Genomic DNA, 20597 nt, shown 5'->3' on the forward strand with positions numbered 1-20597 from the left:
CTTTAGCCATCCTGGCTAGAGCTGCGCGGCCGTGGTGGATTACGCAACAGCCTGGCCTTGCTGTGGCCACGGCGTGGATGGCTTTAGTGGCTGTATGACTAATCACTCAATGAACGATTGCCTGTTGATGGGAGCCCACGAGCCCTGCAATTTGGATGCCTAAGGCCACAATGATTGTGTGTCTTATTTCTGCAGAATACGCTCAAATTTGCGGACTACGTGTACTAAGTCCATCTTGCCCGTGATCAACGCGTCTCGACACGATATCGCTACTACGTCGACGTCGCCGGCTTACTTTGCAGATGTCGAGATATGACCATAACAGACAGAGCCTATATCCGCAAAGCCATAACAGTGGCCACGCCGATATGGCTGTAGTGGATACGTGGCCAGCAGCCCTAGTCCTGGCATCGACCATCATCGGCAAACAGCATACAACGCTTTGTCGACATTCCATTCGCGCGGTATACTTTACGCAAATACCAAGTCATCCCGCGTGGCATGTTGACTTTGCACCACTACAACCCTTCGTTCTGGGCAGACATTGTCTGTATGCCTCTCTTCTTCATCAACTCTCGCGACCTTGCTCTTTCATGCCATCTCTTTGATCGGACTGGACGACAGCCTATCGAATAGGTCATGTATGCCAACGGAGATGCTCGTTCAACTGTGCCCGGCATCGAGATGGTATTGTCCATAGTGAGTTCAAGGAGGTTGTGCGATGACACGAATGCCCGGGATCATCTCGACGCACACAGCGAAGTCGAGGCGACACACAGTATCGTGAGGCACAAGAGGTAACGTCGTGTATGAGAAGTAGTTCTAGTCCTTACAACGCGACTCAGGATACTCTTCCTCGACAAGGGCGCCTGCCTTCCGGACAACGGTCCGCTGGCCACGTGTGCTGGACTTCATGCTGCAGGAGAGTGTTTCTCGCGATGCAGGACATCCTCCCAGTCGGGTCCACAGATGAGCAGATCTCACCTGTGCGCGTCTATACAGCAATCTAGACGCCGTCGCTAGCAGCATTGCTGGGCCCAGCCTCGTCGCGTGCTCGCCACATCTAACCGATACCATGGCCAACCCGAGGGCAAAGCTTGTGCGCTCTTGAGTCTTCCTTATGTCTTGGCCACAGGTTCAACACCTATCTCATTCACGGAATAATCGAGGTTGGGGGTCGCTTCCACCCATCAGCTCTCAGCAACTCTCAGCATGTCACGTTCTCGGTCAGCCATCTCGACCCGGAAGCCTCACTCCGTCTTGGCCATCATGCATGGAGGGGTGTTGATCTGGGGTGCGAGCTGGGGTAGCACTGGGGTTCGATGCAACGACTGCAGCACAACTGGCCACCGCCACCGGATGGAGCGCTTGGCGGTCTAAGGCCAGATGACACTGTCCCGTCGTGGCCCAGCGGCTGCTTGTGCTATAGTGTTCGGCAAGGAACGTACAACGGTCTACTTTCACCCGGAGGCGCTACTGCCAAGTATCCATGTTATTATCCGGCCAATGAGTTGCATTGTGCCTTTGCGATCCTCTGTGTCTTCAAAAGACACGGCGTCCGCCTGACTGTCTTCTTTATCGTTGTATTCGACGCCTGGTCTTTTCACGACTACTGGCTGGCTGCTGATCCATCGACCCAGCGACGACAGATACTTCGACAGCCAACATGGGTATTATTGAGAAGATCATCCGCAACGATGCGGTCAAGCAGGACCCGAAAGAGATCTACAACTTCAGGGTGTTCCTACTATGCGCCAGCGTGAGTGTCCCTCCATAAGCAAGCATATGACAGCTTGGCTGACGGACTCAGGCTTGCTTCGGAGGCATGTTGTTCGGTATGGACACTGGCATCATCGGTGGTGTCTTGAAGCTTGACCCTTTCAGAGCGTGAGTGCTGTCATGCTGGCCGAGAGTGTCACAAAGCTGACAATACCCAGCAAGTATGGTCTTCCCAAAGCCAAGGAGAACCCGACGCTCTCAGCGAACCTCGAAGCCAACATCGTGTCCACGCTTCAGGCTGGTTGCTTCTTGGGTGCCCTGGTCGCCTCCTACCTCGCTGATAAGCTCGGGCGTCGAGTCGGTTTGATGATCGCTGCTTGCTTTGCGACAGTTGGTGCAGCCATGCAGGCTGGTGCCACGGGACATTTCGCAGTAATGTACATCGGCAGGTAGGGTTGACATGGGCGGTATTGAGGATTATGGCTATCGCTAACACTACGTTCAAGATTCGTCGCTGGTGTCGGTGTCGGATGCGCTTCTATGATCACACCTCTCTACACGTCCGAGAACGCGCCTCGTGCCATCCGAGGTGCTCTCACTGGAATGTATCAGTTCTTCATCGTTACTGGAGTGTGCATTGCCTTCTGGATCAACTACGGCATGCTGCTACACAGCTCTGGTACCGTTCAATACGTCGTACCACTGGCTCTGCAAGGACTTCCCGCAATCATCCTGTTCTTCGGCATGTTCTTCTCGTCAGAGACTCCTCGATGGTATGCAGATGCACACACAATCACTTTACAACTCTCCTAACATGTAACAGGTTGGCACGACAAGACCGCTGGGAAGAATCTACCGCTGTTCTATCTCGCCTGCGAAACCTTCCAACTACCCACGACTACGTGCAGACCGAGATTAAGGAGATGTTTGACCAGCTTGAGTACGAACGACGACTCGTAGGCGGTTCGTCAGCCAAGGACCTTCTAAAGGAGATGTGGACTATCCCCGGCAACCGCAAGCGTGCTCTCATCACTATCGGCCTTATGATATGCCAACAGATGACCGGTATGTACCCGGATCGTGCGAGGCATGCGCCGAGTATAGCTAACTCATCCTTTATCTAGGCACAAACGCAATCAACTACTACGCCCCTCAAATCTTCACGAACCTCGGATTGACTGGAAATGCGCCATCGCTCTTTGCAACTGGAATCTACGGCGTTTTGAAGATGGTCGGATGTGCTCTCTTCCTGGCTCTCGCGGCTGACTCTCTCGGTCGCCGCAAGAGTCTGCTGTGGACCTCGATCGCTCAGGCACTGTGCATGCTCTATATCGGCATCTACATTCGTATCTCACCCCCGCAGGAGGGCGTGGCGATTCCGCCAGCGGGCTATGTGGCTGTAGTTTGCATCTACCTCTTTGCTGTGTTCTTCCAATTCGGATGGGGACCTGTATGCTGGATCTATGTCTCTGAGATCCCCACCGCCAGGCTGCGAGCCATGAACGTCGCTCTCGGTGCCGCTACACAATGGTTATTTAACTTCGTGGTCGCTCGAGCCACGCCAAACATGATTGCCACTGTTGGACGAGGTGGATATGGGTATGCTTCACAAGCACCACGCAACTACTACTGATCACTTCACTGACTCTTTTGCAGGGCTTATCTCATTTACAGTTCGTTTTGTTTTTGCATGTTCGTTTTCACATGGTTCCTGATTCCCGAGACCAAGGGTATCTCGCTCGAGAGAATGGATGAACTTTTCGGTGCTGTGCCACAAAGCGGAAAGGAAATGGACTTGGAGCGCAGCTCGGCGGAGCGAGGAAGGTCGATTGGATCTGACAAGGGTGGTGAGATCACCGTTAGTCAGGTTGAGAAGAGTTAGGTGTGTCAAGCAGTCTTTATGGTGCATTTTCATCTACCCAGCTGGAGATCTAGTCCCGCCGGTATGCAGCATGGTCCCGTCGCTATCACTTTCCGGTCGGACTTTGCTTCTTCCTTCTCATCACCAAACTTTCCAGTATGCTGCCAGCTGATGCTATGCCAGCTATGTGAAGTCCTTTCTTTCTAGGCATCGCGCTGCTTGAGATACTTCAAGTTGACCTCGGCACCGCCATGGAAGATTTTACCAGGTTCGTCGAGCATGAAGTGGAGGCCCAAGCGCTCCTGGATCATCACTCCCATCGACAGCAGTAACTGAGAGGGTGCTTTGACTACTGTCAGTTCCCAGTTTCCTTCGGCCAGGAGAACATCCTCATGATACACCAGCATTGCGTTATACATGGGAGCTCTGTCTGTCTTAAGTGTGCTGATGACCAAATGGATGTTCTCGTGCGGATCGTTGTCGTTCTGGAGAGGATGTCGCTTGAGTGCATCTTTGGAGAAGCAGACTCTAGCATTGGCTTCGTACTGTTAGCAACATGCAGAACAACTGTCAAAGTGGCCTTACCTAGGATCTTCTCACGGAGTCCGAGGATGTTTGGGGTCTTGGACGTGGTAGAGCTTCCCAGCGGCCACATCTTTGCGTTCTGGTTGTTGTTGAGATGTTGGAAGTACTGTGGGGAGCTGTGGCGGGAGAATTATTGGCAACAAACGGAGGGAAAATGCTGATGGTCAGAGCTTTGCATCCTGGTCATTCGCTAGCTCACATGAAACGGCAGCCGGTCACGCATTGCGCCTCTGTCTCTTGCCACTCCAAAGCTCGGTAGCTAGTATACGCTCCTGCCTCATCAAGTGCAGCCGTACAAGGCAACCTCCACCTATCGCAGTAAGCTTTTGTCCACCTGACCTCCACCCACCTCCATCGCCTCCTGCATCCCCTTGCACCCCTCATCCGTCTTCACCACCATCGCCAAACTCAACAACAACTTCTCCATCGCCTCCTTCACACCCGCACAGAAAGGTCCCCTGGCCAAAACACAATCTTTCAAATACACCAGGACAGCACGAAACTTTGGCGACTCGAACATTCCCGCTTGCTCCATGTCAACGTCGATTGGTCCGACACCCTCGGCTACAACGCTAATGTGCGCGTGAGGGTCGCTAACGGCGTAGGTAGTGATGTCGAAGAGCTTGTGGCGGGGAAAGCAGAGTTGGGCGTTCGCTAGGTGGAGGTGTTAGCATATAATTGGCATCTTCGAGTCTAGTGGGACTTGCAGAGGATGAGGTCTGAGAGGCCGGTGAGGTCGCCGACTTGAGAGGGTATAGTATTGGTCTGTCTCATGGGTAGTGGGTCCATGGTTGAGTCCGGGGTAATGGTGTGTAGTACAGCAAGGAAAGGAGAGGACAAGGGAGAAGGAGGTGAAAGGTGGCAGAGCTTAAGCTTCCAAGTTTTCATCACGTTGGCTCGCGGGTGTCCGAGTTATCACCAGTCTGCTTTCAGGCAGACAGTGCAGAAACCATTCACTTCTGCCACGGTCTCGATGTCTCTCCAATCCTGTTTCAAGATGCAAGCTACTCGGCTTTCCCAACTCCAGTCAAAATGCTTGTATGCCACCTCCAACCATCAGCCTCCAGCTTTCACACAAGACTGATGCTCTACCAACCAACCCTGTGCTTCTCAAATACTACCCTCATCCACCTCGTCCACCATCACCGGTGAACCCTCCAGCGCCAAGCCATCACCACGGGCAGCAAGCTGACACAGCTGATCAAGCAGTTTCTCCAGTGCCCCAGCGTGGTTGTGTGCCAGAGCGCCACCCATAATGGTCTTGCGGTTGCTCATGGTGCCGCGTACGAGAACGGCGCTGTATCTAGTGGTGCCGCTGGAAGAGTTGGGACCCGCGAAGATGACGATGTCGAAGACATCGGATGGCTTGGTGGCGCCTTGAACTGAGGTTGTGTGCTGAGGGAAGACGAAGGCGGCGTTCGCTGTGAGAGGGTCAGTAGATGTTTGATCTAAGCTGTTGTGAGGGTGACTTGCCCATGATCTGCTCGCGAAGGCCATGCATGTCTGTGGGCGGTAGTTGGGTTTTGTGAGATGGAAGATTTCTTGGAGTATCAATGGGGTTTCTGGAGATCTAGGAGTGGGAAAGAGAGAAATGTGTGCTGGAGAGAAAGGTATGAAAGAGGACGTGATGCAGCCACTGTTTGCATCGCTGCGTGGTGCACGCCGCTGGTGAAAGTGTTTGACCGCATCGCGTTCGCTGGCGAAGTGCATACTACATTACCTGTACCGTACCACATATCTTGCTACAGCTGTACGCTGCCGTGTCCGATGGCAATGTGTTTTACATAACCTCTTCCAGCTCACCATCGTCCCAAAGCTCTTGGTCATACTTCATCTGTCTGGCTGCTTGTAGGCTCTCTCCGCATCTTTCCATCGTTATATTCCACTGCACGAACCTGAAGGTCTCGTACTGCAGGTACCCGTTGATGACGACAAGTCCACGACTATGTCGTTGATATTGGTACGTGAACACGGAGCAGTGCAGTTGGCGCGGAGCACGTTAATCCTCACATTGCTGAGCGACGGGGTGCTGTTGACTGCCTGGTGGTCTGTGGTAGAGACTTTCGTCGCGATTGCAAGTTAGAACAATACCCAAGTCATGCCAGAGGATCGAGTGAGTAGTGACAGGCAGCGTAGCAGAAGTGGCTTGCCATGTGCGATGCCATGTCGCGAGGTTGGTTGAGCCTTCGATGAGCTCAATGCGGTATAGCGCCTGCAGGGGTATCCGCTCGGCATCTGCTTGCCCCTTGTCCCTCTCTTTCCCCAATGATTGCAATCCTCGTTCCTGCTCGCCACAACCTTCACGAATTGTGACAGCCATACTGCCACGCCTGGTCGTCGACTTCCCTGAAGAGCACTATCGATCATGGACATGCACTGGCTCGAGGACGAACTTTCCCAGCCACAATGATCAAAGTCCAGCTCAAAAGCCACTTTAGGGAACTTCAATCTTGTCTTGTAAAAGAAAAGGGCAGGTAGATCGTGGCTCCGGTATAGCGCCACGTCTGGCCACTCGAGCCCAAGGAGCGAGCCACAATGGCCATGTCGTCAAAGAAATTGAGATTTGCATAATCTAATCTCGAGCATTTTGGACAATGACAACGATATCCTCCTTTGTCTGGTTATGGCTTTGAGGCTAACGACTGCACATGATATGCTGCTATGTACCAGCAGCCTCATGGCGCCGGCATCTACAGCACGTCCAACACATCTGAATCCACAGCAAGGAGCCGGCCTCCCATTCTCTCTGTCTTTCTCGAGCGCTTTCAGCAGGTCACGATCTGTTACGGAAATACTTCATCTTCAACACCTAGCGCTATTGATCAATCATGTCCGGTTATAACCCAGATCTTCCGAGGTCAACTGTTCTTCCTGGCTCGCCGTTGCTGAACCAGGACTGCACCTTTAATGATTTCGCTCGAGACATTGGATTCTGCAGGAAAGAGATGTTATTCAATCTGCAGAACGCTAACTTGACGAACCCAATCCATCCTTGCTTTCAAGCGACGAGATTCGCCAGCACTATCAGATATCAGGATCTCGACCAGGCCCTTCGACTTGCTTCGCATTTCCTCGCAGTTCTGCTGCCGGAATTCTACACAATCCTCTGCGCTCAGCGGAGGAGACATCGGAAGACGGGGAAAGACGGGCAGCCGATAGAACTCTTTGCTGAGCCTCCGAAACAACTGACCGCAGAGCAGGACTTCGCAGTGCAGGAGCAACTTCATCTTCTGGCCGGTAGTGTAGACTACGTACTCGATACCTCCCAGGATCCGTCGAACACGGTCTCGGCGACTTGTTGTGAGGCCCCGGACAAGGACCTCCCGTCTCGTGTCATGCGGCGTGGTATGTGCAGTACCATCCAGATAAACCATGCTTGTTATACACGACTCGCGTATTCATACTACGAACGAAAGAATGATATGGTCAGGTACAACTACTACTGTCTAGAACTGGCCTCCTCACTGGTACACGAACTGGCACACGCAGCGACTAATTTACGCTGTGATCAGTATCAAAGAAAACCTCACTACTTCCTAGGGCATACTGCTAAAACTTCCGAGGAAGGATTCGAGGTAGAGTCAAAGCTCTTTGGCGGTATCCTCATTGGAAGAGGTGCCTATGAATACAGCAACAGCTACATCTACCCCGATGGCCGACACAGCGAAGTCACCTGGCCGATAGTCTTGACGAATTGGCCAGATGCTTGCAACACGCTCCCAGCCTACACTGTTACCACTGTAGAAGACTTGATTGACACATCGGAGATGAGTGCAGAGGAGATAGAGCAAAACAAAAACGAGGTCGCAGAAGCCTTTGCTGTTTGGTACGCTGCCAAAGGCAGGGAGAAGATACCACCTGAAGTGATTGTCTTGGAGGTCCTTCCGGCATATGCCATACAATGGAACACCGACTTCCTTCACTGGCATCAGATGTTCCAGGACAGCTTCTGGGACGTCAAGGTCAAGACGTTTGGACGTGAAGCTGCCCTGTGGCCGGCGCGGGAGAGAGGCATACGCTGGCAACTCAGGCCGGTGCAGACACGAATCGTGACGGATCCTAGCAATCTTGCCGGGGTGCCTGAGACTCATTACGTCCAGTTCACTGGGCTTGTCCGCCGGAAGGGCAATGAAGTCGCAGATTTGGATGATCTGCATCGATATCATTTCGAGCCTGATTCATCTAGTAACACTCAATTTCAGCAGTGTTAGCGATATGTAGAGAGTAAATCTTGCCATTTCTACAAGGCCAGGCCCGATGTATGGCATTCATCACAAATACCGCACTAATCCGTCCCACGCCTCTCCATCTGCCAACCACAATGTCTCGTGCCAGAAATTTCGAAAGGTGCTAAGCAGACCTGTTTCGTCATTCCCAGGTACATTATTCATGAATCCTCAGGCTTGGAAACTGGTAGCTGGATCTGCAAGGCAGGAGGGGTCATCGGCAGCAGATGTTGGCTCCATTCACCTCGCGTAATGCCAAGACCACGGCTGATGACCCATGTCAGGTGATGCATCGACACGCGGCCCGTGCTGCACCAATAGCCGGCTTCCAAGGAAGTCCCCCTTCTGAACCCTCACGTTCTACGCGCTCACCGCCAGTCTGCCAACACGACCACGACATCGCAATCATTGTGCTGACGCGTGCCGGCAGGCGCAAGCTCGACGTCGCAGCGGCTACGACAGTCTTTGGCATCGCCGAGCTACTCGAGGAGATCTTACTCGGCCTGCCTACCAAGGACCTGCTCCTTGCACAGTCGGTCTCTAGGACATGGAAAGCTGCTATCAGCAACTCGATCCGCATACAGCATGCGCTCTTCCTGAGACCGATCAGCATCGACACAAGATCTCAAGGAGATATCACCCAGGTTCGTCGCTCCTGGCGCCCGAGAACGAGATCGTCGTGCTAACACATTCTCAGTCAGGATCGGCAGGGAGCAGCGAACCCAGTGTGCTCTTCAACCCGATTCTTCCGATCGTCCATACTTCTGGTCACCGCAAATGCGAGACTACCGTAGAGAATATCACAGCACCCGATTCTTCCGTCGGAAAGATGCTACTCTCCCAGCCTGCCGTCACTTCCATCGAACTTTTCTCGCACTACTACCGGCCAGAGACGGAAGGCAAGATGTACAAGCCACTTGTACAATCGCTGATTCACAACCCCGAGGGGGTCCGGATGCAGGACGTGTACGATCAATTGGTAAACGACGTGCGTGCACGCACTTACTGTACTGGTGCAATATTGTTCTTCATGAGGCAGAATGCACATTACAAGTCGCTCGAGTGGGAACCGCTTGAAGATACCCGGCAGCTGGAAGCGTTGAAGGCTAGATTGAAGAAGTAACGAGACTGGGGCGCGACGGTGTTGGATGTCGAACGGGCAGAGGTATAGCATTGGGGAACAGAGAAAAAGAGCGCACAGGATGGACCGTCATGCTAGCATGAGCATACTGCGAAGCTCTACAAAAATCTGCAAGTGTCAACATAGCCGGTCACTGTCACATGCGGTTGTTGAAGCTCAGCCATATATATTGCTGTGACTTTCTTCACCTCGACAGTCATCCTTGGCACAATGGTGTAGTCTAACTTGCTTTGTAATCACAAACAGTACAGGACTGGACTTGAACTTGTACAGTGCTCCATGAAAGCCATCCTGAGGCCTTCGCAAGGTCGGCGTCTTGACATTGCGCCAAGGGTGACTGCTCTATGCCAGTTATGTAGGAGACCTGGGTTACGTCGTGGTCATGTCGCGGCAGACGCTGCATTTCGTTACATATCAGGCCATGCAATCGTGTCCGGCGATGGAAAGTCGTGAACTGAGTCCTTGCCCTTGTGATCCGGTGACAACATTCACAGCGTTATTGGAATGTTAATTCAGTGATGTGCACAACGTCTACGCCCCCAATAACGCCAGCAGATATCGCCCAGGTAATGATGATCATACCTGCCAACCATCGCCTCCATCCCATGAACCCTGTTCTACACCAACTCCTTCCCCTACCATAACCGCCCGCAAGCCCGTACTCACCTTACATACCACAAGCCGCCAAACAACTATCCACAGCCTGCACAAGATTCGCCGGCAACAACTCCCTAAACTCTTCAATATTGCTCCCATCAATACTCTGCACCTCGCCCAATGTAATGTTGACAATCTTCTCATCCAGGAAGAAGAAGTTCTGCGCAACCTGGCTCGTTCCCGGATCCTCCGAGTTCAACGTCGCAATAAACGTAGCAGGCTCACAAGTCGGGTTGAATTGGAAGTGGATACTGCCCTGTGGGAAGACGGTACCCTGGAACGCAGATAGTTCCGAGGGAACTTGTGTGGTGAGTTGGCCGGTCTCGCGGTTGGCCAGGAAAGCGTTCTCGAGCATAAAGCCGCTTTGGAGCTTGCCTTGGACTACGGTGAGCCATTCGGTAGCGCGGGGGTGAGTATGCTGGAGGGGGAAGTTGTCAGCTTGATGCCTTCATCGTGTGTCCGAAGGTTCGGTGCACAGGATGTCGAATGCGGTCTGTACTTACAGGACTCTTCATACCACACGCATCCAAGAACCCCACGGCTGTAGCAATCCCCTGATCAACCAGGATCGGAAAATTATTCGCATTCGCAAGGACGAAGCGGCCTCCCTCTCCCAGCGGCGCAGCCCGAGCACCGAAATCGAACACGACGCGATCACGGAGCTCATCCTCTGGAAGCAGCTCTTGACCCTCACCATTAACAGTCAATAGGGTGTTGAAGCGGGCGACATTCGTCACGTCCTGGAGGGCTAGTCTAGCGAGCGCTGAGGCAGAGGCAGCCGCTGCGGAGGCGGCGGCGGTATCAGCTGGTGGTGGTGATGGGGGTTGAACAATCGTTGGGATGTCGAGGGCGCTGGACGTTGCGGTGATCATGGTTGTGGGAGTTCCGCGGTGGCCATTGTTGGCGCCAGGGCCTTGAGGCACGGCGGTGACGCTGGCGATGGCGGTGAGGCCGGCGATGATGTACTTTGCGATAGACATCTTGATAGTATGGAAGTGGTAGGAGTGAAATGATAGCGAAGGGATCAGCTGCGAAAGCGGTGTGGAGGCTGTTCTTGATGGGTGGTGATATGTGTGTGGAGATGGAATGGAATGGACTGGCTGGGAGTATGGTATTATACGACATCCGGTAAGGCTGCTTAATGCACGTACCATACCTAGCTGAGTAGTGGTCTATGCTTGGGCTGTGGGCTTGCATTGCATTTAGGGCCATAAGACACGCAGGACGCGAGCGAGATCTGCTGCGGCTCAACAACACTGCATGTCTTGGCGGGAAGTATGTTGGTGCTCGGGTGAAGGACAAGCTGCGGTGGATGGCTTCCACTGAGAAGGGCCTCTTGGACATCTGTTCATACCACTGTTCCTCTAAACTGGAGCATAACATGTGAGCGCGCAGGCCTATTCCCGCACTTCTGGAGGAAATGTTCGCCCGCACGTGACGACGCTGCTTCGGGCCTCGTGACTGGCATCTTGACGTGGCTCCACGGCAAATTGAATGGCTGGTCTGCGCACTCCAATCAGCGCCATGTTGGTGCTAACTGGAGCATGTTGCAGACATACTGCGGCGGCAGGCCTGAATGTAAGCGGGAGCGTCCGTGTACGCAGGAATAACGCTGAGGAGCCGAAGCCTGGGGACCGTCGCGAAACAGCGTGGCAGTGGAGAGATGAACAGGAGGAAGGATCAATAACCATAAACCGAAATATGGCAGTCTTGTATGAACGTGTCGCTGCCGATGTGACCTGGTGTGCGCGGCTGTTGGAAGGAGCGACCGACGCTTTTGCCAAGGCATCTGACAAAGCCAAGTCAGGAATAGTGCTGCTGACATGTCGGTGTGAGAGCCAAGTGATCCAGACTCACTGGTCATCTCAGCGACGAGCAGCGTACCTTCGTCGGAGAGGCTGGGTTGGATCGAATGCTCTTGATACAGGTGGTGGCCGCTAGCCAAGCAGCAGAATCATAACCTGCTGGCTGCGACAGTAACGCCGAAGCGCAGTGAGTGTTCATGAAGTAGGCACGTTCCACGAAGCGCACCACGCCTCTCAACAGTCTTTGGTACATCGCAGCTGACTTGTGCCCTCTGAGTAGCTCGTTGATGCTCTGCTTTTGAGAGTGGAGCGGCCACCTCTTTTGTCAATGGCCCTGGCATCACTCTCTGCCGAAATGAAGATCCCCAGATTGGCGATGGTCTGGGCATTTTGTGTCAAAGTGACTTTTTGAAGGACGACCAGGAACGCATCGCGACCGACTGAGCTCTTTGTATCGATGACCGGCAGTAGCTCACTTGGCATCATCAACATCCATGGGCTCTGTCTCCGTAGACGGCACCACATGAGTCTCCTCCACGTGGCTGTCAGTCACAGCACTGTGATACCCACCTGGTTCTGGCGAGCTGGGCAGCGGAATCTCATGAGCCAACCCAGTTTCTCGTGGGCCTCGGACCCGCCTTCGCTGCCGCCGAAGTCCAGTCTTGTTGTCCTGATCGTTCTTCGCATCTTTGTCTGCTGGATCAGGTGTATCGTTCTTCACACTTTGACTGTGCGATCGCTTGTAGCTTCTCAGACTGGCACGCTTCTCGGACCGTTTCTGGTTGCGACCTTCCCAGAATGCCTTCTCTTCATCCACGCGCAAGTTGGATAGCACCTCCGGTAAGTCTTCCGACTCATCCTCGTCCGTGTCACTGAATCGTTCAGCGTCGCTGTCATCGCTATCGTTCTCCTCGAGCTCTTCTGGGTAGACGACATCTATGTCCGCGCTATAGCCGGCATCACCTTCGGCTAGCTCTTCGACTGTGATGTTGTCCGGCACCGATCTCTTCGCTGCCTTCTTTGCAGGGCTATGTGTGTCTGCGGGATGAATGGAACCCACGGTTGACGCGGGCGAGTCCGCACGCTCGAGGCGGCGCTTTGTTGCGCGATGTGGTGTGTAGGGCGGAGTGTGCAGACGGTGGCCTGACAGACTAGCCTCAGAGGTAAAGCCGGAAGTGGAGTACAGGGCCTCCAGCATGCCAGCCATGGCGGTAGTGGGTTGATGTGTTGTCACGTCTTCTTATATGTATTGACTCGTACCTCACGATATCTTTCAGCGTGCATCCAGCAGTGTGTCTTTACTGCCCAAGTTGGGACGATGATGCCTCTTCACAATGTAATTCTGTCGTCGGAAGGCAAGCAGGAGCATCTTCGGAAGCGTCGAGTATGAGCAGATGACAGTCTGGCAGCGTGACGTCTTATCTAGGGCGTTTGGGGGTTGTTCGCGGATCAGAAGTGAGGCGGGCGCTGTTTGCAGACAGCGTGACTTGCTTGGGTGAGCAGTGATGGCTGACGCTGCGATTCGCGTTGACAGCAAGACAGCAGGCGCAATGCGAAGGGAGAGGGCGCTGGTAGATCTGGGAGCTCCCTGCAGCGGGAAGAGCAGTTATCTGGACTTGGGCAGCGTTTCGCTGTCACAGTGGCAATGGGTGGTAGCGATTGGCGTGTCGCTTACAGTCGATGCCTGGTAGAACTACCGATCGGGTGCTGGAGGAGTGGAATGCGCTGGAAATGCTCACACAAGCTGCGGGCAGTGATGCAGAGAGAGAGAGGGGGGGAGGGGAGCGACAGTGAGGGACACGACAAATTCATCCCACTATTGTTGTCTCGGACTTGGTCGGTGGGGCCAGTTTGGGCACAATAATGCCGACGCGCAGCTGCACAGCCTGCACAGCCTGCACAGCCGACGAGAGCTGGTGCGGTGGCATGTGGCATGTTGGTGGCTGCAGCAGCGAGGCGTTTGTATGATGAACGGCGAGATGGACGGTGCAGCAATGATGTTGTGCTTGTGCTTGTGCTTGATCAATCAATCTTAGCGCAGTCCAACTTTGGTGCCTTGAGATGCCTGAAAACTATTCGACCCTGAACACTCTTGGGAAAGTCAAGGTGGCAGCTTCATATTGACCACCATTGAAACGCCCTCACACCCTCTGCCACCCGCCAACTGTCCCTCGCACTCAACACAACTGTCTCCACTGCGACCGCACAGCTGGACATATTGCGACTGCCATCTGGTGCGCCAACATCTGCACGGAGCTGAGGCTCCTCCCTCCCTAGCCCAGCATGGCCTCCACTCCCTCAATGCTCACCAAGTTCGAGAGCAAGTCCTCGCGCGCAAAGGGAATCGCCTTCCACCCAAAGCGACCATGGATTCTCGTGTCTCTGCACTCCTCGACCATCCAGCTGTGGGACTACCGCATGGGAACCCTCATAGACCGCTTCGAGGAGCACGATGGACCAGTAAGAGGCATTGACTTCCACAAAACACAACCGCTGTTCGTGTCGGGAGGCGACGACTACAAGATCAAGGTGTGGTCGTACCAGACGAGGAGATGTCTGTTCACGCTCAATGGCCATCTGGACTATGTCCGCACTGTCTTCTTCCACCACGAGCTGCCGTGGATCATCTCAAGCTCCGACGACCAGACCATCCGCATCTGGAACTGGCAGAACAGGTCGCTGAGTATGTACGGGTAGCTCATCTTCAAAGGATGACATGCTAACAATGCCGCAGTCTGCACCATGACCGGCCACAACCACTACACCATGTGTGCACAGTTTCACCCCAAGGAGGACCTCGTAGTCTCGGCCTCACTCGATCAGTCAGTAAGAGTCTGGGACATCTCGGGTCTGCGAAAGAAACACTCGGCGCCAACTTCAATGTCGTTCGAGGACCAAATTGCACGCGCAAACCAAAATCAGGCCGACATGTTTGGGAACACGGACGCGGTGGTCAAGTTTGTGCTGGAGGGCCATGACCGTGGCGTTAATTGGGTCGCATTTCACCCAACGCTGCCGCTCATTGTATCTGCCGGTGATGATCGACTCGTGAAGCTGTGGAGAATGAGCGAAACAAAAGCTTGGGAAGTGGACACCTGCAGAGGCCATTTCCAGAACGCGTCCGCTTGTCTGTTCCACCCGCATCAGGATCTGATATTGTCTGTTGGCGAGGACAAGACTATCCGAGTTTGGGATCTCAATCGTAGGACGTCAGTGCAGTCCTTCAAACGGGAGAATGATCGATTCTGGGTCATTGCCGCACATCCAGAGATCAACCTTTTCGCAGCTGGTCACGACAACGGAGTCATGGTCTTCAAGCTGGAGCGTGAGCGACCTGCATCCGCCCTTTACCAGAACAATGTTTTCTACATCACCAAAGAGAAGCATGTGCGATCCTACGACTTCACGAAGAACGTGGAGAGCCCGTCAATGCTGTCCTTGAAGAAGCTTGGCAATGCTTGGGTTCCACCACGAACGCTCTCATACAACCCAGCTGAACGATCGATCCTCGTCACCACTCCCGTCGATCAGGGCAAGTATGAGATGATGAGTCTGCCACGAGACGCCTCCGGTGCTGTTGAGCCCACGAGCACCCATAGCGGGCCTGGCTCGGCTGCTGTCTTTGTTGCACGGAATCGTTTCGCAGTCTTCAACTCTCAGAACCAGCAGATCGACGTCAAGGACCTCAGCAACCAGACCACGAAGACAATCAAGCCTCCGACTGGAACGACCGACATGGTTTTCGGTGGCACCGGCTGTCTGCTCCTGATTACACCCACGCACGTCTACTTGTATGACATTCAACAGAAAAAGCAGCTTGCAGAGCTTGCAGTCACTGGTGTCAAGTACGTTGTATGGTCCGCCGATGGCTTACATGCTGCCCTGCTTAGCAAGCACAATGTCACCATCGTCAACAAGTCGCTTGAGCAGATCAGCACGCTGCATGAGACCATCAGGATCAAGAGCGCGGCATGGGATGATGCTGGCGTTCTACTCTACTCCACTCTCAACCACATCAAGTATGCGCTCATGAACGGCGACAACGGCATTGTGCGGACACTCGAGCATGTCATCTACCTCGTCCGCGTCAAGGGCAAGACTGTGTACTGTCTGGATCGCGCGGCGAAGCCAAAGGTTCTTACGATCGACCCAACCGAGTATCGCTTCAAGCTTGCACTCGTCAAACGCCATTATGATGAGATGCTGAACATCATCAAGACATCCAGCTTAGTCGGCCAGAGCATCATCTCGTATCTGCAGAAGAAGGGCTACCCCGAGATCGCGCTGCAATTCGTCCAGGACCCACAAACCCGATTCGAGCTCGCGATCGAGTGTGGCAACTTGGATGTAGCAGTCGAGATGGCCAAGCAGCTTGATCGTCCCCAGCTCTGGCAGCGACTCAGCACCGAGGCGTTAGCTCACGGCAACCACCAAGTTGTCGAGATGACCTACCAGAAGCTGCGCAACTTCGACAAGCTGTCCTTCCTATACCTCGCTACTGGTGACCAAGAGAAGCTCAACCGCATGGCAAAGATCGCAGAACACAGGGGCGACCAGACCAGCCGGTTCCAGAACTCTCTGTACCTAGGAGATGTTGAAAGCCGGATAGAGATGCTGAAGGAAGTGGACCAGTATCCTCTCGCATACCTGACCGCCAAGACGCATGGGCTCGAAGATGAATGCCAGGCCATTCTCGAGGCGAGCGGGTTGACGGAGGACCAAGTATCACTTCCAGGACTTGGGCAGCCAGCCGCACCTCCCAAGGCTGTCGCGCCCACCTTCAAGACAAACTGGCCCACAAGATCGACTGGTGCGAGTTCTTTCGAAAAGGCACTTCTTGCTGAGGGTGACGAAACCGTCGCACCAGACACGAATGGCTATGCGGAAGAGGACCTGCTGGTTGAAGACGAACTTGCGCCTACCGGAGCTATGGACGACCAAGACGAGGAGCACGCGGCCGCCGGCTGGGACATGGGTGACGATGCTGTTGCTGAGGTTGAGGACGACTTCGTCAATGTCGAGGGCCCTGAAGCGGGTGCAGGCAGCAGCGAAGCAGATCTCTGGGCACGCAACTCACCACTGGCAGCGGACCATGCAGCAGCCGGCAGCTTCGATACAGCCATGAACCTGCTGAATAGGCAGGTTGGTGCTGTCAACTTCAAGCCGCTCGAGGACCGCTTCATGGAGATCTTCCAGGCCACACGAACATATCTACCCGCCAACCCTGGCATGCCACCTCTTGTCAACTATGTTCGCAGGACATTGAACGAGACCGACTCGAGGAAGGTGCTGCCGCTCATACCCCGTGATCTCGATTCTGTACAAGCTAGCGAGATTGCTGCTGGCAAGAACGCCATGAAGGCGAACAAGCTGGAAGATGGTGTTGTTGCTTTCAAGAAGGCATTGCACCTCCTCATGGTCAACGCAGTCTCGTCACAGGCACAAGTGCATGAGGCTACAGCTGCCGTGCAGCAAGCTGCACAATATGTGCTTGCGATGACGATCGAGCTTGAGCGACGAAAGATTGTCGGCACACAGACAGACCTGAGCTCATTCTCAGATGACCAGAAGAAGCGCGCACTCGAGCTTTCAGCTTACTTTACAGTGCCTGACATTGAGCCTCAACATCAAACCCTAGCCTTGTTCTCGGCCATGAACTTTGCCAACAAAAACAAGCAGCTCGGCAGCGTGCTGAACTTCGCAAATTCACTTATCGAGAAGGGCACCAACCAGAAGTTCAAGGACACAGTGAGTTCCAGACGTCTTTGCATTTGTTTCACGAGCTAACATGTGTCAGGCACGCAAGATGAAAGCGGTAGCCGAGCGCTCGCCCACCGATGCCGTGGAGATCGAGTTCGACACATTCGGCGAGTTCGAGATCTGCGGTGCATCTTACACACCCATATATGCCGGCGAGGCCAGCACGAGCTGTCCATTTGACGGCACGAAGTACCACACCAAGTACAAGGGAACCGTGTGCAAGATCTGTGAGGTGTCAGCGATCGGTTCGCCCAGCAGTGGCTTGAGGTTGACGGTATGAGTATCATGACAATGGGTGGGGCACAGGATAGATATCAGAGACATGCCTTCGGCGCATACGGTGGCTTGTTCGCGGCAGACAGCAAAAGCGATTGAGATGGCGTCGAGAGTGTGTGTTAGCGAGCATTGTCAAGTTGAATGAATCAGAGTGAAAGAAGCCGCCGTCCAGGCAGGAGCACAACGATCGATGAGCCCGCCACGAGCCTGAACCTGCACTCTAGCCGACTACGCACCTTACTTCGCCATTGTGTGTACGCGCAAGGCGGTCTGCACAGCCATCAAGATGACAGCCATTCCGACCGCCGATTTAGCTCGATCTCGCTGCGGCACTGATGAAGTAGTTCTACAGCTCCACACGCATGGCTCGGCGATACCAAGCTCCAACCTGGAACACACAGATCTGCAATGCATCTGCTGATCAACCACGGTTACAAGTTTCGCAGCACCTCACGACACCACGTCAGCGCGTCGTGGAAGAGTCGGATAGGCTAGAAGGCTCCTTGAAAAGGATGCCACGCCCCGGCGACCGCCCTCCGCGGACCATTTGCGCTGGGCGAATCCCTCATGTTTTACACACTTGCTGACATCATCTTACCACCGTTAGACAGTGCTTCGCCAAAGTATCTTGCTATTCGGTCATGTTTCTTCGATGACAACGTGCTTCCAGTGGTTGGACATCCATGACTGCCGTCTTGGAAACGGGTATTGTGGGCAGGAAGATGCAACGACAGCCACTGCTGCACCGCTACATCCGCGAGCTTCTTGCCAGTGCAGCGGAACAGACTTGCTTAGATGGCATGCAGGTAGGTATGTTAAGCAGTCGCGGTCGCGCGTTGCTTGGGGCTTCTTGTTGCTTCATGCTTTCCTTGGTCGTGGTGTTTCCTGCCTAGAGTGAGCGACTGCCGCAAGAGTACCTATTCGCGCGAAACCAATCGACGAACCGAGCGATCACCACGACACACACAAAGATATAGCAATATCCATCACTTGGCGACCTAGCGCGGCGAAGCAAGAGCGATTTCAACAGGCGCGCGAGAACGATCATGCGACCCAAGACCATCGCTTTCGCCACCACGACGCTGGTTGCAACAGTGACCTTCTTCACCCGACATCATCTCCACGTCCTATACGAGCTCGGACACCAGTACTCAACGTTCGCAACATATCTCAAGAACCACCCAGACACGCTCTTCCGCTATCCAAACGAGCCCGGTCAGACACTCAGTCCCGATCTCTACGACGCCTTCCTCCCAGAGCCAGTTCCCAAGATCATCCACCAAATCTACCTGACGAACGGCCGCCCAATCGCCAATTTAACCAAGTACGAAGCACAAATCGAAAGCTGCAAACACTTCCACCCGGAATGGAACCACAAAATATGGACAGACGAACCCGCTACCGCTTTCATCGCGGAACACTATCCAGATCTCGCACCCCACTACAACTCCTACAACCAGAACATCCAGCGCGCTAATGTCCTTCGCATCGCCTTGCTTCACCACTACGGCGGCGTCTTCTTCGATCTCGACATCACCTGTCGAAGCTCTCTCGCCGCTCCTCTGGACCCCAGCACGCCAAACTCGGCATTGACGCATCTCCCACTACTTACACCAGGCGCCTCACCGGCTGGGGTCAACAATGCCTTCATCCTCGCTCAGAAAGGACACTCTTTCCTCAAACATCTCCTCGATCGCGCCCCAGCTAGAGATCTCTGGTGGCCGATTCCGTATGCGCACAATATGTTCAGCACGGGCTGTGAGTTCTTCTCAGATGCGTGGATGTCATACCAAAAAGTCAAGGCACCGGAGAAAGGAAACAGAACCTTCATCCTAGCAGACCAACAAGGCAGGTTGGAACCTTTCATGCTCAAAGGCAAAGTCGTAACTCCTCTCCTCGAACACGGCGGAGAATCGAGTTGGCATCGGTGGGATAAGCGGCTCATCTTCTCGCTCAAGTACATTTTCGTCGATTGGCCGGTTGTGGGGTGGGGTGGAGTTTTGGTTGGGGTGGGTTTGATGTGGGTTGTGGGGAGGCTGGTGAGAGGTTCTGGGTCTGGGAAGAGGAGACGGTCGAGAGTTTTGTTTAGGGCGAGTATGGATAAGACGGGGCTGGTGGAGCTTGAGGATGGACGGTCGAGGGATTGAGGGGGTGAGGGGGTGTTCTTCTTGTCGGGCTTTGGGATTAGATGGCAAGGCGTGTGGTGCTTTGGTGATACCCTTGGTTTCGATGAGTCTGGAGGGGAGGGTTTGGTACCTAAGATATGTGATAATGACTCTTCCTGGACATCGTTGAAGATCTCGTGATATCCCGCCCGTCTACCAGCGATATCTCTAACAGTGAGTCAGGATTCCCTAGTCGAGGTGCACTAGTGAAGCAAAAACAAAAAAAACAATCACCCTTGGCAGAATGATGAAGAGCGGAAGAGGTCCAGGCCCGATGCAATTTCACATCGAGAGTCGGGCTGTCCGTTCCTTCCACAGGTGGACTACACCATTGTGTCAAGGGCGACTGTCGGGGGTCATGCAAATTCTGTGCAATTATATAGCTGAGCATGCAGGAGCAAC

At 53.9% G+C, this 20597-nt stretch overlaps 9 protein-coding genes across 9 annotated transcripts; 5 read left to right on the top strand and 4 right to left on the bottom strand.

Annotated features, from left to right (window-relative positions):
• Nucleotides 1–1666: 1666 nt before the first annotated feature.
• On the top strand, nt 1667–3601 carry CLAFUR5_09372 (Quinate permease; the record flags this gene model as incomplete). The annotated part of the gene is made up of 7 exons (XM_047908520.1): nt 1667–1759; nt 1811–1887; nt 1938–2168; nt 2226–2492; nt 2543–2784; nt 2844–3318; nt 3376–3601. 7 exons carry the CDS (start codon nt 1667–1669, stop codon nt 3599–3601), a joined length of 1611 nt encoding a protein of 536 aa, XP_047766752.1.
• Nucleotides 3602–3783: 182 nt separating this feature from the next.
• Nucleotides 3784–4235, bottom strand: CLAFUR5_09373 (uncharacterized protein; the record flags this gene model as incomplete). Its single annotated transcript, XM_047908521.1, has 2 exons — nt 3784–4118; nt 4166–4235. 2 exons carry the CDS (start codon nt 4233–4235, stop codon nt 3784–3786), a joined length of 405 nt encoding a protein of 134 aa, XP_047766751.1.
• A 240-nt stretch (nt 4236–4475) lies between these two features.
• CLAFUR5_09374 (uncharacterized protein) lies at nt 4476–6038 on the bottom strand (the record flags this gene model as incomplete). Its single annotated transcript, XM_047908522.1, has 3 exons — nt 4476–4819; nt 5287–5586; nt 5969–6038. The coding sequence occupies 3 exons, from the start codon at nt 6036–6038 to the stop codon at nt 4476–4478; spliced, it is 714 nt and encodes a 237-aa protein (XP_047766758.1).
• A 955-nt stretch (nt 6039–6993) lies between these two features.
• On the top strand, nt 6994–8376 carry CLAFUR5_09375 (uncharacterized protein; the record flags this gene model as incomplete). Its single annotated transcript, XM_047908523.1, has 1 exon — nt 6994–8376. One exon carries the CDS (start codon nt 6994–6996, stop codon nt 8374–8376), a length of 1383 nt encoding a protein of 460 aa, XP_047766757.1.
• A 242-nt stretch (nt 8377–8618) lies between these two features.
• Nucleotides 8619–9514, top strand: CLAFUR5_09376 (uncharacterized protein; the record flags this gene model as incomplete). The annotated part of the gene is made up of 2 exons (XM_047908524.1): nt 8619–9035; nt 9089–9514. The coding sequence occupies 2 exons, from the start codon at nt 8619–8621 to the stop codon at nt 9512–9514; spliced, it is 843 nt and encodes a 280-aa protein (XP_047766756.1).
• A 685-nt stretch (nt 9515–10199) lies between these two features.
• Nucleotides 10200–11169, bottom strand: CLAFUR5_09377 (Spherulin-1A; the record flags this gene model as incomplete). The annotated part of the gene is made up of 2 exons (XM_047908525.1): nt 10200–10607; nt 10693–11169. 2 exons carry the CDS (start codon nt 11167–11169, stop codon nt 10200–10202), a joined length of 885 nt encoding a protein of 294 aa, XP_047766754.1.
• Nucleotides 11170–12466: 1297 nt separating this feature from the next.
• CLAFUR5_09378 (uncharacterized protein) lies at nt 12467–13201 on the bottom strand (the record flags this gene model as incomplete). The annotated part of the gene is made up of 1 exon (XM_047908526.1): nt 12467–13201. One exon carries the CDS (start codon nt 13199–13201, stop codon nt 12467–12469), a length of 735 nt encoding a protein of 244 aa, XP_047766750.1.
• A 1076-nt stretch (nt 13202–14277) lies between these two features.
• CLAFUR5_09379 (Putative coatomer subunit alpha) lies at nt 14278–18034 on the top strand (the record flags this gene model as incomplete). Its single annotated transcript, XM_047908527.1, has 3 exons — nt 14278–14677; nt 14729–17742; nt 17792–18034. 3 exons carry the CDS (start codon nt 14278–14280, stop codon nt 18032–18034), a joined length of 3657 nt encoding a protein of 1218 aa, XP_047766749.1.
• Nucleotides 18035–19076: 1042 nt separating this feature from the next.
• CLAFUR5_09380 (Inositol phosphoceramide mannosyltransferase 3) lies at nt 19077–20177 on the top strand (the record flags this gene model as incomplete). Its single annotated transcript, XM_047908528.1, has 1 exon — nt 19077–20177. The coding sequence occupies one exon, from the start codon at nt 19077–19079 to the stop codon at nt 20175–20177; it is 1101 nt and encodes a 366-aa protein (XP_047765894.1).
• Between the last annotated feature and the right edge of the window lie 420 nt (nt 20178–20597).

This window comes from Fulvia fulva, chromosome 9 (assembly GCF_020509005.1).
Source record: "Fulvia fulva chromosome 9, complete sequence".
Taxonomy (NCBI): Eukaryota; Fungi; Ascomycota; class Dothideomycetes; order Mycosphaerellales; family Mycosphaerellaceae; genus Fulvia; species Fulvia fulva.